Source organism: Aspergillus novofumigatus (assembly GCF_002847465.1).
Source record: "Aspergillus novofumigatus IBT 16806 chromosome Unknown P174scaffold_3, whole genome shotgun sequence".
Lineage (NCBI taxonomy): Eukaryota > Fungi > Ascomycota > Eurotiomycetes > Eurotiales > Aspergillaceae > Aspergillus > Aspergillus novofumigatus.
In genome coordinates, this window is record NW_020194276.1 from 3,487,925 (window position 1) to 3,502,690 (window position 14,766).

General features: G+C 51.1%; 6 protein-coding genes across 6 annotated transcripts; all 6 read right to left on the reverse strand.

Moving 5' to 3' along the window:
• Positions 1-320: 320 nt before the first annotated feature.
• On the reverse strand, positions 321-1,350 carry P174DRAFT_419911 (uncharacterized protein; the record flags this gene model as incomplete). Its single annotated transcript, XM_024824819.1, has 5 exons — positions 321-431; positions 488-671; positions 731-954; positions 1,118-1,166; positions 1,241-1,350. 5 exons carry the CDS (start codon positions 1,348-1,350, stop codon positions 321-323), a joined length of 678 nt encoding a protein of 225 aa, XP_024684619.1.
• Positions 1,351-2,087: 737 nt separating this feature from the next.
• P174DRAFT_367091 (intradiol ring-cleavage dioxygenase) lies at positions 2,088-3,435 on the reverse strand (the record flags this gene model as incomplete). Its single annotated transcript, XM_024822149.1, has 5 exons — positions 2,088-2,521; positions 2,576-2,741; positions 2,788-2,930; positions 2,982-3,131; positions 3,189-3,435. The coding sequence occupies 5 exons, from the start codon at positions 3,433-3,435 to the stop codon at positions 2,088-2,090; spliced, it is 1,140 nt and encodes a 379-aa protein (XP_024684620.1).
• Positions 3,436-4,989: 1,554 nt separating this feature from the next.
• P174DRAFT_440608 (sugar porter family MFS transporter) lies at positions 4,990-7,293 on the reverse strand. The gene is made up of 4 exons (XM_024827093.1): positions 6,770-7,293; positions 5,960-6,696; positions 5,497-5,899; positions 4,990-5,437 (listed from the first exon to the last, which is right to left on the reverse strand). Exons 1-4 carry the CDS (start codon positions 6,935-6,937, stop codon positions 5,147-5,149), a joined length of 1,599 nt encoding a protein of 532 aa, XP_024684621.1. The 5' UTR covers positions 6,938-7,293; the 3' UTR covers positions 4,990-5,146.
• Positions 7,294-10,612: 3,319 nt separating this feature from the next.
• P174DRAFT_419914 (CVNH domain-containing protein) lies at positions 10,613-11,000 on the reverse strand (the record flags this gene model as incomplete). Its single annotated transcript, XM_024824820.1, has 2 exons — positions 10,613-10,794; positions 10,859-11,000. The coding sequence occupies 2 exons, from the start codon at positions 10,998-11,000 to the stop codon at positions 10,613-10,615; spliced, it is 324 nt and encodes a 107-aa protein (XP_024684622.1).
• Positions 11,001-11,428: 428 nt separating this feature from the next.
• On the reverse strand, positions 11,429-12,173 carry P174DRAFT_440611 (CVNH domain-containing protein). Its single transcript, XM_024827094.1, has 3 exons — positions 11,821-12,173; positions 11,563-11,747; positions 11,429-11,498 (listed from the first exon to the last, which is right to left on the reverse strand). Exons 1-3 carry the CDS (start codon positions 11,960-11,962, stop codon positions 11,490-11,492), a joined length of 336 nt encoding a protein of 111 aa, XP_024684623.1. The 5' UTR covers positions 11,963-12,173; the 3' UTR covers positions 11,429-11,489.
• A 775-nt stretch (positions 12,174-12,948) lies between these two features.
• On the reverse strand, positions 12,949-14,239 carry P174DRAFT_419916 (oleate delta-12 desaturase; the record flags this gene model as incomplete). Its single annotated transcript, XM_024824821.1, has 3 exons — positions 12,949-13,315; positions 13,391-14,148; positions 14,198-14,239. The coding sequence occupies 3 exons, from the start codon at positions 14,237-14,239 to the stop codon at positions 12,949-12,951; spliced, it is 1,167 nt and encodes a 388-aa protein (XP_024684624.1).
• Between the last annotated feature and the right edge of the window lie 527 nt (positions 14,240-14,766).

Below are 14,766 nucleotides of genomic sequence, written 5' to 3' on the forward strand. Positions count from 1 at the left end.
CCGGTAGAACATTCCCACCTACAAACGGTCCAAATGACCAATTATAGGCTAGTTTATATCACCCACATATTGTACATGCAGATGCTGAACAAATTTTACCGAGTACTGGTCCCTATCTGATTAGGGCTTATGGAATCACAGCCGGGTAAGCTCTTCCAGAGACCAGGAGATCCAGTTATGATGGCCAATCACTGGTAATCATATTCATACCCTAACAGAAATCCATATAAACACTTGCAGCTTCTAGCTTTATATGATTGCCCAATAACAACAGCTCCATTGTAACTCTGACTGCAAGGACTGCTATGGTCAAAGCCTAATCAATTCATCCAAACCAACGCCTTGACCTTCTTCGCAGTATCACTCTGCATATTCGCGATAGCGAGCCTGTGGTACTCTTCATCCGTGAAAAGCGATTGCACGTATTTCCCCTTCATATTCCAGGTTCTCAGTTTGACGAACGCCACAAGACAAGGACAAGACTCACATGTTCCTCCTTTGTTGTCATTGCAGCAGTAACATAGAACCTTGCCCCGTAGTCCGCTGACTTTCCTAGGCTGCCTAGATACCAGGGAACCAGGAGCTGCATCAGTTTCGAATGCTCGACGATGGACCGGGCAATGCTGGTGTATACGCGGCCAGGGCAGACGCTGTTTACGATGACTTGCACACTGCAGATCAGTCCGATTAGCACGTTACAAAGTGGAGGTAAAGGAAGGAAAGTGTATACGTTCCGTCTGCTCCCGCTGCTTGCTTGCATATCTGCTCAACCACGTACATCAGCGTCGGCTTGCTGACGGCATAATTGGGCTGCGTCTCCCGCGATCGCCAATTCTCCCTTGCTGCTGAAATGATGCAAGAGCCCTTCCTTCGCTGCCCAGTCCGGCCACGCTGTGATATCCGGATCGAGGTGGTCTCTGGAGGCGATGAACACGAGGTGGCGGTACCGTTCCTCTATTATTGTGTCGAGTCTGTTTCATCCATGACAGTAGGATGATGCCCAGGAGGGTGGTGCTCAGCGTGTCGACTTGGATGGTTTGTTCCCTGTATCACACAATCTCAATCACTCACTAAGGCCTAGTTGTAGTAGGGGAAAGGTGAAAGAACATATTTTTACCAACCATCCTTCCGGGCTCTCCACAAACTCAGCATTGATGATACCCGCACTTCAGCACGGCATAGTCAATTCTCTGCTCACTCTGCTTCAGCTCGTTGACCGAACGAGACACACGACGCGTACCGACTCATATCCAGCCCGCGGATCTGGACCTTTCCCTGACCGGTGATTCCGGCTGCTTGTTCGACGTGTTGCCTTGCGACCTCGCCTTGCGCAGCGTTGCGACAGGTCATGATTACTCTGGCGGTTATAGGACTTGGCGGAATGTACTGCGCCAATAATCTTGACTAAACTTATTAAATGCAGTTCGCCGAGGCCAGCTCTACTTGATATCAACAATGTGAAACAGCGGCATGACTCAGTTTTTAATTGACAGTCTGTCCAAATTCACTGAATGCGTAGTTCAGCTGTCAAGATGTGGAGAGGGGAAACGGCATGTCAGTCGTTGGGACTACATATGCACTGTCTGAACAATAAGTACAGCAATATATGCAGTCAAATGGATCCGCGTGCCATCAACCTAATTGAGAACCTTGTCAGATGCGGGGTGTGGTGGAATACATGTCTACCAGAGCGTGACCCAAACGAAGACGAAGTGACATGGTGAAAAGCAGCAGATTTGGGGGGAGGCGTTAGACAGCAGTATGGCCAAGCTACTAGTGCATATAACATTGAGACTGTCAGCGAATCAGCCTTCAGAGCAAGAGTGAGATTGTGAATGCAAAGAGGGATCAACCGTAGATAATCCATAGATTAGCCCTGGGAGAGATGATAATGATCAAGTGCGAATTTAGAATGTAATACGTACAATTCAATATATCTGCTTATTACGCCTAATGAGTGATGGCATAACTAAACTATCTGGCCTGACTTTCCTCCCCATGCACGTAAAAAATGACTATACAGTTGATACATAGAACAGTAACAGATCGCTCGACAACAAGGAGCCTGAATCAATCTAGCTCACCATCTAGCTGGGAGGAGCGCCGCCAGGACCGCCAGGACCACCAGAGCCGGAGCCACCGGGACCACCGGCGCCGCCACCAGAGCTCTCGTTCTCGACACCACCATCCTCAGTATTGTAAGCGGCAGGGGTCACAGAGCTGCTCTGGGAGGAGTCCATGGCAAGGGAGATCCAAGCAAAGATACCATCGGAGACAGAGTCGCCCAGAAAGACATATTCGACAAAGGGATCGATGGTGTCGGCCTCCTCGGCGAGGATGCTATCCTCGTCATTGGTGGTGAGCTCCTGGGTATTGGTCGAGTAAGGGGAGGTCTCTTCGACGGTGGAAATGAGGTCCTGGTCGAAGAAGATCTGGCCGACATGAGCGGAGTGCGCCGTGTAGAGGGCTGCGAGGGTGTTGTTGGCGTTGACGGTGGTTTCATTGAGAGAGTGAGTGAGGACTAGACATGAATAGGTTAACCTAGCTTCCTAATGTCAGAGATGAATGGGCATACCGTGAATATGGGTGGCGCGTCCGGTGTAGTGGCCGGGAAAGATGGTCTGGAACTGGGCGACACCCTCGTCGTCAGTCTTCTGGAGACCACGGAGGAAGGTAGCGTCGAGGTTGCTGTCGTCGTTGGAGTTGCCGTTTCCACTGGCAACGACACCGGAGTAGACACCCTGGTTTGTTAGTGGTATTCGTTTGAGCCTGTTTCAAGAGACTTACAGTAGCATTGCAGTGCCAGAAGTCCAGGTAGACGCCAGTGACAGGCTCACAGGTGGAGCTGTCGACCATCTGGACGTCCACATAGAGAGGAACACCCGCCTGGTCCTCGGTGATGTCCTTGCGGATCAATTCGCCGCTTACATCTGCGTGTCGTCAGTGCTAGCCAATGATCTATAATAGAACAATAACCATACAGTAAGGTCCCTGAGTAACATCAGATGCCAGGACACAAGTTGCGTCGGAGGAGAACAGGACCGAGGGGTCGGTGGACAGATCGACATCCAAAGAAGATTCGTGGGAAGTGTTGAGAGCAGTAAGGTCGCGAGCCTTGAGGAAAGGAGCACCTAGGAAATACTCAGTCAATGCCAACCTCACGCAGAAAGGTTAAGAAGATTACATACGAGTCTCCAAGCCTTTGCTGCGGCGAAGCATCTTGACTGCATGCTCACGACGAGCGATGCTGCGACTCTCAAGGCCGCGGGCCTTGAGCTTCGCGGCGCATGCTCCCCATCCGCGAGCGATATTGGAACGCTTCAGGAAAGCCGCACGCTCAGCAGCCTCGGCTTTGACATTGTGGCCAGGATGCGCCAAGGAAACGCTGGCGAGGCCGGCCACGGCAGCGACAAGGGTAGAAGCGAGTTGGACCATGGTAGAAGCAGTGAAGCGATGCAAAGACAAGCAGAGCGATGGTGATGATAGAAGCACATTGTCAACCAGCGCAGGTGCCAGCTTTATACATTTTCATTCCTGAAAGTGTGTACGCAAACACTCAACCGTCAACAGTCTTTCTGACCGTCAACATGAGGAGTTCACCCTGTATGCAAGTTGAATTGCATCGATATTGATGCTGACGCAACCCCATGTAACGGAGTTGATCAACTCCGTCGAATCAGATAAGGCGCATTGATCAGCGACAGGGCGGAAGAGGGACCTATGGACCCTCTACGGGGGTGGCTTCCCGCACCATTCCCAATTATGCATACTGCCTCCTGCAGACTCCCTGGGCATTACAAAGTTCCTTACCCTATCCGGAACGGATGATCCGAAATCCAGAGCCAGAAGCAGAGATCATCGCTGGCTGACGACGTTGCCCCGCTTCCGCAGGTCCAAGACTTCAGAAGTACGGAGACGCAAGTCAATCTAACATCTGCAGCTGAAGCAAATAAAAGTCTTGGCCAGCACGCCAAGCACGGCGCGAATTGCACAAGCCGGAAAGTTCCAGACACTCAGCTCTCCAGAGGTGACTGTATCCAGGCTTGGAGATGTCTGTGGATCCGGTAAACCCACTAACCTCAGTATCAAGGAGGCGGTGTATTTTGTGAATCTACCATCTCGGCAACGTTGAGTTTCAAGCAATCAGGCATCTCCCATTTGATTCACATACCTCCGTCGCTTGGCTTTCTGGTGAGTACGACTAAACGCAGATCATTGCCTTATTCTCCACCAAAGTACAAGCTTGTTGGAGATAGACACGCATCCTTTTCTTGGCAAGCTAGCAGGCAGATCACATCCGAGGTCTGAAGTCTCAAGTTTCTTGAGGGACGCGAGATCACGGCTGTTGACACGAGTGAAATCGCCGGTTCGGTAGGATGACGAGTCAACCGAGACTTCGCCATAGGACCAAGGCACGTGTTTCTAATCGCTGAAACGCCAAGCTGATGATTACCATCAATAACTGTCCTTGGCAACAATCGCCATTTCATACTTTGTATTCCCGTATGGTTTCAGATCCTTGATGATGGATTGACAGATGGAAAGGCTAAAACTGATGGTGGAAAGGGAGAATCATGGACGTGGAAGGTCACGGGATTTTTCGCTTGCTGCCCAATTAATCATAGCACCATATCTACGGAGAGGTTCACCATCTGACAGCCTTCAGATCATGAGGTCAGGATCTGCATGCAGAGCAGTTCTCAGTTGCAGACTCCATCTGTCTGTTGGACGTGCAGTTACCATAGCGAGTGCTGGGCAGTTGTAGCACGCATCTTGTAGAAAAAGGTTCAATCTAAGGGCAGCATATATCCTGCTGATTATGATGGCAAGTGGAAAAGATTATGTGGACGTCATTACGGGCTTCTGATGATTTCTAACCATGAAAATAGAAGCACAGACACAAACGCTGGAATCGAAATTGATTCAATGGTTTCCCATTTCGGTTTCCTTTTTCTTTTTTTTTTTCAATATTTGCCTAAGACACCACCATTAAAACAGATATTAGAGTCTCATTCCTCTGTAGACATTGAGTATTATTGTAACATGAAGCGTAACCATGGGTATACGTGACGTTGGTAAGTAAGAAGAAAATCACAAGAAGTCTCAGAAGCCCTCAGAGACGGAGAGTTGGCACCGCCAAGATCGTTTAAACCTCCTGGTGAACAACCTCGCCGCCAGTCTTCTCGGCCATATCCTTCTCAGTGAGACCCATCTCAGCGGCGAAGGTGCCGTGGGGCTTCCACTTGGCAGAGGTACGGGGAGTGGACTCCTCCATCATCTTGTCGACCTGCTCGAGGGTGAGACCCTTGGTCTCGGGGACGAGGAAGTAGGTGTAGACAAAGGCACAGGCGCAGAGAGATCCCCAGATGAAGAAGACCTTGGCCTTGAGGTTACCCTTGTCGGTGTCGACCATGTAGGGGGTGATGACAGCGATGATCTATACGAAGGGAGTCAGCACGCTATTCTTTGTGCATCCGTGTTCAAGTAGAAACTTACGCAGTTCCAGAGCCAGTTGGAGGCGGTGGACAGAGCAACACCACGGGAACGGATGGGCAGAGGGAAGATCTCGCCGATGACGACCCAGGCACCAGGACCCCAGGTGCTGGCGAAGAAGAAGATGTAAATGCAGATGAAGGAGATTTCCGCGCTGACGGCACTCTTGTTGCCCTCGTCAGCAGTTCCGACAATGGCGACGATGAACTGGCAGATAACCATGCCCAGAGCACCCCAGAGGAGCAGAGTACGACGACCGAGCTTTTCCATGGTGTAGAAGGAGATGGGAGTGGAGCAGACATTGACGATGGTTGTAATCATGCTGATCAGGAAAGGGTCGCTGATGGTTCCCAAGCTCTTGAAGAAGGTGGTACCGAAGTAGAAGACGAAGTTGACACCAGTCCACCTGTCGCGGTCGTTAGCATCGCCAGTCAGTCAGCAAGGAAAGCAAGCAAGGGAAACGTACTGTTGCATCATCTGCAGAGAAGTACCCAGGATGGTACGACGGAGGTTGCTGTTGGGGTTCCAGAGACTTCCACGGAAGCAGTTGAACCAGCTGCCAAAGTAGCCGCTCTGGGGAATGGCCTGCATCTCGTACTCGTGGTTGGCGACAATCTCAGCCAATTCGGAGCGGATGAGCTCAGAATCGTGGGGCTGGCCACGGACACGGCCAAGAGCGTCGGCGGCCTTGGTCAGATCGCCCTTCTTGACGAAGTAACGAGGAGACTCGGGCAGCAGAAGGAGACCGGTACCCAGGATGAGAGCCCAGGCGATCTGGATACCGATGGGGATGCGGTAGGAGCCAGAATCGGCGCGGTTCTGGGTGGCATAGTCGACGCAGGAAGCCAGCATCAGACCAATGGTGATGCAGAACTGGTAACCAGAGACGATGGCACCGCGGACCTTGCGGGGCGCAATCTCGGACATGTACAGGATAATGATGGCGGAAACGAAACCGACACCAAAACCGGCAATCAGACGACCGACCACGAGCAGAGCAGTGCTGGCGGAAGCAGTCTGAAGGACGACACCGACAATGAAGATACCGCAACCAGCGACAATGGTAGTCCGACGACCAAACCAATCGGACAAGTCACCAGCGATCAGAGCACCGAAGAAAGTACCAGCAGACAGAATGGAAGTGATCAAAGACTTCTTCCAGGAAGGAATGACGAAAAGATCGGTCGGAGTGGTGGCCTTGTCCTGCAGAGTGGGAGGTTCAACTGTTAGTAACGAAGGCCTTTGCTATAACTTTGCCGAGCGGGGGTTTACTAACGAGACCCTCGAATTCCGTGATGAAGAAATCCATGGCCATAACACCGGAAATGTAACCAGAGTCATAACCGAAGAAGATACCACCGAAGGCCGCAAAGGCACACATCAGGTAGGTCTTCCATGTCACAGGCGCCTCGACGCGCGAGGTATCGACGACAACGTCCGCCATGGCGATCGATGGCAGTGATCAACCCCGAAAGTAGAGAAGTGGAAGGTTAGATATGAGAGTGGATAGGGATGTTGATCACCACGAGGCTCAAAAGGAGAAGGATGAAGGGAAGAAGAGAAAAGAGAGAAGATCTACGTGACAAGAAGGTCGGACAACCTGGAGGGGGGGGAAGAACGGCAGATTTTATAGACCTGGACCTGGAAGAGGAGAAACCTGGAGATGCCGCACTCGCTCTTTCTCCCACTTTTCTCTTTCCCTCAATCAGTCGGCCCCATGCCGGTCCGGGGAATTGGCCACGGGGGATGCAGGTTGCCATCGGCTCTAGCGCGGTTTATTTTTTTCTTTCGCGCTTTTTTTTTTGTCATGCGGTTCTAGTTGCCATCACACTCTGAATCGCTTAGTCTTGTCTCATCTGGGGAATTGGGGACAAAGCTGGAGACATGGAGAAAAACAAAAAATACCGCCATACTGCATTGGGACGCACTAAGAGTAAGCGAAACGTGAGTCAGAAAAGATGATGGACCAATCATTGCAGATGGCAGTCTGTCTGAGATCGCAGGATCTGGTAACCTGAGTGAAATGGGGGAACCTCGGACTGCGACGCTGTACAACTCTGGGATGGGAAACCACAGAGTGGTAGAGTGGCGCATGGGCATGGTACCGTACAGACATTCACAGGCACAACCCCGGATCGAATGCTCGAGCTGACCACCAAAATCCGGCCTGTGCTCGCAGAAACTAAACCATCCTGGGCCAAGTATCTTGCTTAGACCTCTACTCCGGGAATTCTCATTGGTAATGGATTTGTGGCGCGACCAACCCCGGACGTTCTGGCCAAACAGATGCTCGGGTCTCGGCCGGCCGTGTTGTCGGGCTGACTAGTTCTGGCACAGTCTCGAAGATGTAGCCAGTCAGGGAACTAGCTACGCGCTTCCAGAGACACTAACCCGGCGACGGTTCCTTCTCAGGCCTAATTTCCGTGTCATACACTCTCATTGGCTGTTCTGGCAGGGGCCGGAAAAACCAGCCTACCACGTGCAGGAAAGTGGGGTGACCGCTCCACATGGTCCGAGGGAACCAGAGTCTGTCAAAGTTTGCTAGTCAATACTTACCATACAGTATCATCCCGGTTATGTGCCTACTACCAGGTTACTCTGTACTAAGGATTCCATCAATGTTCGCGACGGCTTCGATGGATGTATAAGGAGTAGGAATGTTTAATACTGTTGCGACCGGTCAATTTATATCAAGATCGAATTACAGTCTAGAAAGGTAGTTTGTTTGAAAGACAGGAGACCATGTCATCCGCCAATTGTCGAGGTCATTCCTGGATCGGTAAAGCCTAACTCCTCACAATGTAACCCTGGAAGCCGGCTCTCCTTAATCTTATTAGCCACGATAAATTGCTTGACAAGTTACAGCACACAGGACACGGACATGTCGAGCGCCACCTTAACTGTAAATTACCGTTGTGCGCGTATGGTTGGACATCAGTATGTGAATGGAAGAGCGGGCCGCGCTGAAATTGGTTGTGTGTTTTCCTCTCTCATAATTATGATTTTATTCTGCAAGTGTCTCACTGGATGGAGCGAGCCGAGGATGAAATTATCTTTCGGATCTGGCCGAGTCTGCGAGTCTATGATCACTTGATGCCGACCCGTGATTTGCGGCCGAGAACCAATCTCGCTAGATTTATTTTTGATTCAGAGCATTGCCACTGACTATGGACTTAACAGTCGATGCGAGGAAGCTGGCCTGTCTGAGAGTGAGCAACAAGAATGGAAGTGGCTGCTGATTGCTGTAGTGCAGGTTGACAGGCTGGCATGCCAAGACTGTTGGTGGGCCATGGGCCAGTAACGTTGTAACAATGTTTCATCGTCTGAAACCTAATAAACAACGAATTACATAGGTAGGGAAATACTTGCCTTACACCTAAGTCCGAGTTCGAGTCAGCAATCAACAGCAGATGCGGGGATGCAGGGCATAGACTAATAGGGCAAATGATAGACACCTCATCAGAAGGAAACTTACAACTGACCGGAGATAAAGGTGGAATGAATGGATAACGGCAGCGGTAAGGAAACAGAGTTTGTTACCACGTGCAAACCACGGTATGACCGACAGGAACAAACGAAGCTTTTCCACTCGTCTGTTGCTGTCTCAACCAATGCGCCAATTTCCTCTGTCCAAGGAAGCTTGGTTACGTCTCTTGGTCTTCGGTTCTCGCTTCCAGTCGATTCATCATCATTTTCTGCCAAGTTCCACTTCCCACTTTTTCTCGCGTCCGAGTCCAAGTCCGTGACTCCATAGATAGTAGGTAGTCCACTGTTCATGGTCTCTCCATGCGGGGATCCCCAGACAGCCTCCCCAGGTTCACCTGCTCCCGGTGAGAATTTCAAGTTAGCAACTGCATACATCCCGGCACTCGGATTTCTCATCGAACAGGTTCGCTAACGAGTCAGTACGGGGAATAATAAGTGGGACTCCCACAAATGTACGTGGGGAACAGAACTATGGACGCAGGTTTGCAGCGGTCTTGCCGAAGATTAAGCGACCTCCCCTTGGACTACGGTTCTAGATGCCCTTTTGTCACTAGAGTCGGACATATTTTACGGAGTATTACGAAAGCATTACCTACAAAAAGGTCAAGGGAACTGCGTCGGCAGATGTTCTCCAACCTTCCAATCATACGACCAAGGCCCCTAGCTGCTTGGCTAATAATCAATGGTTAAACTCTGCCTGTTGACTTGTCCCCGCCATCTCCGCTATTCGCATAATCCTTCGCCCGCTCCAAGCCTGCAGGTGAATAGTCCAATGTCTCGGGTCGGCCTGTTTGCGGTCGACTTGCCCGTTAAATCACCGTTAGCTTGCCGACCCTGGCTTGTCAATCAATAGTGAGAAAGAACGACGACCCCGATCAGTGCCAATGGCCTGTCCTCTGATAGATAGATGTTGGTGAACCCAAGCGAGGGGGTTAATATAGCTCCAAACACCCCTGTTGTAATGACTCTAGTCCACAAAGCCAATTGTCCGTCAAGCTCGAGACGGACAAGACGAGTATGACGCCTGCCATCGGCTTCCCTGTGGGCTGAGGTTTCGAATTTGACCCCTGTGTGCCGAGCACGGCAGCTTTCTCAGCCGATACCAAGAAGCCAAGCAGGTGCCTGATCCGGTTCGTAACGCCCACGGTAAGGGTGATTGGCCAGACAGATTTCCTTTGGACGCCATGTCCCACCTTTTCGAATGCTCGAATCAGTCAAGGTTTTCAGGAGTCAAGGACTGCGTTTTTTGGCATCGAGGCACGTGATTCCCTCATGATGCTGGGTTGAAGAGCGGGATCATCGAATCTCACGGAATATCATTGACGAGGGGCCGAAAGCAGCTCGAAGCCTTTGGTTGCACCAGCAGGTGATGGGCCAATGCCGACTGGACAACCCAGGACACAGGCTCGTGCTGCCACATCATCCGATCTGACAGATCAAATTGACCCTGCCTCCTGGTGGCTGGACATTTCAGGTATCTATCAGACATTCAAGCTACTGGTCCGTCAACATAACAGTCTCTGATCCCATTACGTGCTATGTCCATTCGCATTCACAATGTCCAATCCATTCTTCAAGGATGCTATCGCCGGCATAGTATCGACTTGATCCGACCGCCATCAATACAAGAAACTCAAACGACCTTCAGTTGACCATCAAAGTTGACAATCTTTTCAGAAAGGTTCAGCTCCTGACGATTTGCCGACCCACCGTCTTTATTCATCTCGGCACACATTATGGCCCCACGCTCGGTCTGTTCTAGGGAGACCTGTCCCGCAGAGTGTGTGAAGTTCTGTCCTCCCCACACCAGCCGTCCTGGTATCAGCTGTTAGGACCTAACTCTCAGATTGAACCATGCCCACGGGGGAAGAGGGAATACCATCTTTTTCACCAATATGGTCATCAAGTCGGATCTTATTGGGGATCCGCCGTCCGGAGCTATTACGGGCGTCGGCCACGAGATCAGTGGCGCCAATCTTCCGAATAATCTGAAGTTGTTCGCAGGTTTTGTGGAGTGACATTTCGCCTGTTGTGACTGGGGGTATCTCTCGAAAACTGCTAACAAGCGGAGGCCAGGTTATATACCCGCTCCAGCTGTCCTGAGGCGTTGCTGTCTCTATTCATTGAAAGATGACCTAGTGTTGAACACATTGTAACGCAATATTTCTACTACCCTGGAATGGTCGCCCGGTCTCTGTACAGGGCTCCGGACACGTTTTTGTCGAGGGTTCCATGGTTGGCACCGCAATGGATCGTGCGGCTGCAGTTGTTGGCGGCTGATTCGAGAACTATCACTACTCGTCAATAAATCTACTCGAGTTCATACTCATACTGTCGCTGTGGGATGTAACCAGCGAAAGTGTTCCACCGGGACTGCAGTATCACTACATGAGATCTCAGGATTGCTGAAGATGAGACTGTTATCTACGCAAATGCTTACTGCGAGGAATTCTTCTGCGCCGATCTCATTCCATTGACACTATCAATCCATTTCCGCATCCCCATGTCAATCAAGGACCCTACCTCCAACATGAGTACGGACCCCGCTCCTAACTGAATCCATGCAAGAGGAACAAAACTCACCAAAAACTTCAAATGCCCATCATTATTAGCAATCTTCTCCGAAAGCATAATCCCCTGCAGCCCCCTCGACCACCCACCATCCCTCATCTGAAGCTCAGCGCACAGTTTAGGCCCATACGCGGTATGCTCTAGGGAGATATTCCTCGCCGTCCGGGTGAAGTTGGTGCCGCCCCAGATGAACCATCCTATACTATTAGCATCTTCACATTAAACATGAACACAAACACAACTATGGAAAAGGGGGGTATATATATATACCATCAGTATTGCCAATATGATCATCAAGTCGGATCTTCCGCTCGATCAGCTGGCCGCGGCTATCACGGACTTTGGCCAGGAGGAGGGTGTACCCGTCCTCCTGGCGGATGTGGATGTCTTCGCAGGATTGGTGGAAGGACATTTTCTCTTAACAATCTTCGAAAACAGAAACTTGTTGACGAGCAGTTGAGGATGAGAACCGGCGGAACTTGAGGTTATATACGCAGGCCTCGCTGTCGGTGAGGCATTGCTGCCCTACAGTGTCTAGTCTACGGTCCACATCCTAGCTTGAAGTCGACTAGCATGCAAGATGACATAAAAGGTGGATCGTGGCCATAGTTAGTTATTGGGAGGTGAGTCTGTTACAAGGTGGGGCGCAGAGCTAGCGGTGAGGGTTTATTTATCCTGCAGGCTGCAAGCTGCAGTTACTGGCTGCGATACTGTCTTCTGCATATGTTGCGGGGCTGGATGAATGAGTTTCGTCAGTCACCCATAATGGCGAGTACATATTCGTACTGAGGATAAGAATGTAGACTGTAGGCTGGTGTTGCACAGGGCTGTAGTACCACTAGTGTGGCGGTGTTGAAAGACCGGATGTCGAGAATCAGTGGGTCTGTAGCTATTCCTGGTAGTCTGTTTTGAGGCTTTGCAGTATCACCGCCACTTCTAGCACTCAGACCGATCGCTTCAAGGAGAGACAGAGTCCCCAGGTAGGAGCTGCATATGCCACTGTGGCTACTTCTTCATTACACTGCTGGCTCATGATCTCGCGACTACAGTCTTAGAGCTTAGGTAAGGTCTTCATGATTCGACCCACAGAAGGTTTTTTGAGTTAATGCATGTGTTGTCTACGTACGGAGTAGCTTCGTCTTAGGTCGTCTTTCAGTCGGTATAACACGCGAAGCAGAAAGATACGTATGTATTGAATACGGATTTTGCAGCATGAGTTTCACGAGGCGATTAGTAGAATCAACGATCTTCAGCTCTAGTTCTAATACACATCTCTAAGATTTTATCTACATGCACAACGACCATCCAACAATAAACACTAGGGTATGTCTATGGTACTTAAGTCTATGAGTCCCCACATCAAAGTCTATGTCTAATCCAATCCACCATACATCACCATTAATTCCCCTCATCAGCCTTAACAAAGTGCAGCACACCCGGCTGCGACGCATGTCCCTTAGCCGAAACATAGATGCACTTCCGGAAGGTCGTAACCAAGGAACCAAGGAAACTCTGCTCCTTCTCCTCGTGGTACTGCGCTCCCAGCAGGGGCTGGATGGCCCAGGTGGCCTGCTCGGCCTTGTAGAAGGGGATCCGGCTGAAGAGGTGGTGCACGACGTGGTAGTCGATGATCTCGTGGAAGAAATGGCGGCCGATGAAGCCCATCGTGCGGTCAACGGTGGCGAGGGCGCCCTTGGTGTAGGTCCAGGCTTCGGGGTGTAGTGCGGGACGGAGGGGTGGGTGTGTTGGAGGTATGTGATGGCGACTATTTTACGTTAGATACATATTCATGTCGGACCCGAGAAAAAAGGGGAACATACTCAGCCAGTGGTGAACCCACAGGTAAGGGACAAAGTATAGCAGGACGACGTTCCACGCCCCGATCTGGGTACTGGCGTAGTACAGCACAGCGCCCATGATCAGCAGACCCAGATCGGAGATGGCGATGGAGAGACGCTGCGAGGGGCTCCACAGCGCGCCGACGGGGTTGAAGTGGCTCGCCGGGCCGGTCTTGGGCTTGCCCTCGGGCCAGCTCTGCACGCCGGCCGTGGCGTTGGTCAACAGGTACAGCTGCCACCCGCCGAGCTGGTGGCCGATGAGCTGCAGGAATGAGACGATGGGGGTCTCCTCAGTGAGATGCTTGAGCTGCTCGATGCGCACGTTCTTCTTCTGCGCGAGCTGCTCGTCCGTCCACGGCACGAAGACGGTGTCCTTCTCCATGTGGCCGGTGTACCGGTGGTGACGGGCGTGGGTGATCTTCCAGGAGAAGTAAGGGACGAGCAGGAAGGAGTGGGTGGCCCAGCCAATGAAGTCGTTGATTCCCTGGTAGGGAGAGAACGCCCCGTGGCCGCATTCGTGGGCCAGAATCCACATCCCTGTTCCCACGCAGCCCTGGAAGAAGCCGTATGTGGCCCAGGCGAGGGCGCGGAGCGGTAACGAGGGGAGGACATGGATATGGAAGGCGCCGTAGGTCAGGATGGCGCAGTAAAGAATATCACGGGCGAGGTAGAGGAGGGAGATGACGAGCGAGGACTCGAAGCATTCTTTGGGAATGGCATCTTTGAGCGATTTCAGACTCGGAGTGCTGTCTTGGACAACCTAGGAGTATGTGAGCATGCGTTTCTGGTTCATATTGCACAAAACGTACCTCTGTCTCAGTCTGTACAGCTCTTTTGCGAACCTCCGCCATTTTCCCAGCTGTCCTTAATCGAAACCGAGCAATTGGCAAAAGTGAAGGTGGAAGAACAAAAAAAAAAAGGAGGGAAAAAAAAAAAAAAAAAATAGCTCCCCAGAAAAGGCCAGCAAGCCATTCGCCATCGTACAATAGCTAAGCAGCTGGCACCCGACACCGCAGGCAAATCCATTGGCCAATCTCCTTGCCACCAAGTGTTTCCAGAAAAGCGGTTCCTGAATCTGTCAAACGGGCTCAAGTGGATCATTTTGACGCCTCTGGCCAGTCGGACAGCAGCATTGTCCGTGTGCCTGAGGTCCGTTTCTTTAGCGGAGCGTTAGATTGTGATCCATTGATGCCCAGCCGTTGAGAACCTCAACATAAGGAGACGGCTATGCTCTGTTAGGAAATTGGAGCCAAGGGTTGAGATAGGAGCAGGAGACCTCCTGCATTTCGGAGAGCTTTATGATACTGAGTACACGGAGCAGTCAGTATGGAATTGATATCTGATGACATAGTCTGCTTCAATTCCGTTGCATTACTCT

Excerpts from the sequence above, each read along its gene's own strand:
- P174DRAFT_440611 (XM_024827094.1), bottom strand. The coding sequence starts at position 11,962 with ATGTCCTTCCACCAATCCTGCGAAGACATCCACATCCGCCAGGAGGAC. Across the intron at positions 11,748-11,820 it reads TCATATTGGCAATACTGATG|GATGGTTCATCTGGGGCGGC; the intron begins GTATATATATAT and ends CTAATAGTATAG.
- P174DRAFT_440608 (XM_024827093.1), bottom strand. The coding sequence starts at position 6,937 with ATGGCGGACGTTGTCGTCGATACCTCGCGCGTCGAGGCGCCTGTGACA. Across the intron at positions 5,900-5,959 it reads TCTCTGCAGATGATGCAACA|GTGGACTGGTGTCAACTTCG; the intron begins GTACGTTTCCCT and ends CGACCGCGACAG. Across the intron at positions 5,438-5,496 it reads CCAACTGGCTCTGGAACTGC|ATCATCGCTGTCATCACCCC; the intron begins GTAAGTTTCTAC and ends CCCTTCGTATAG.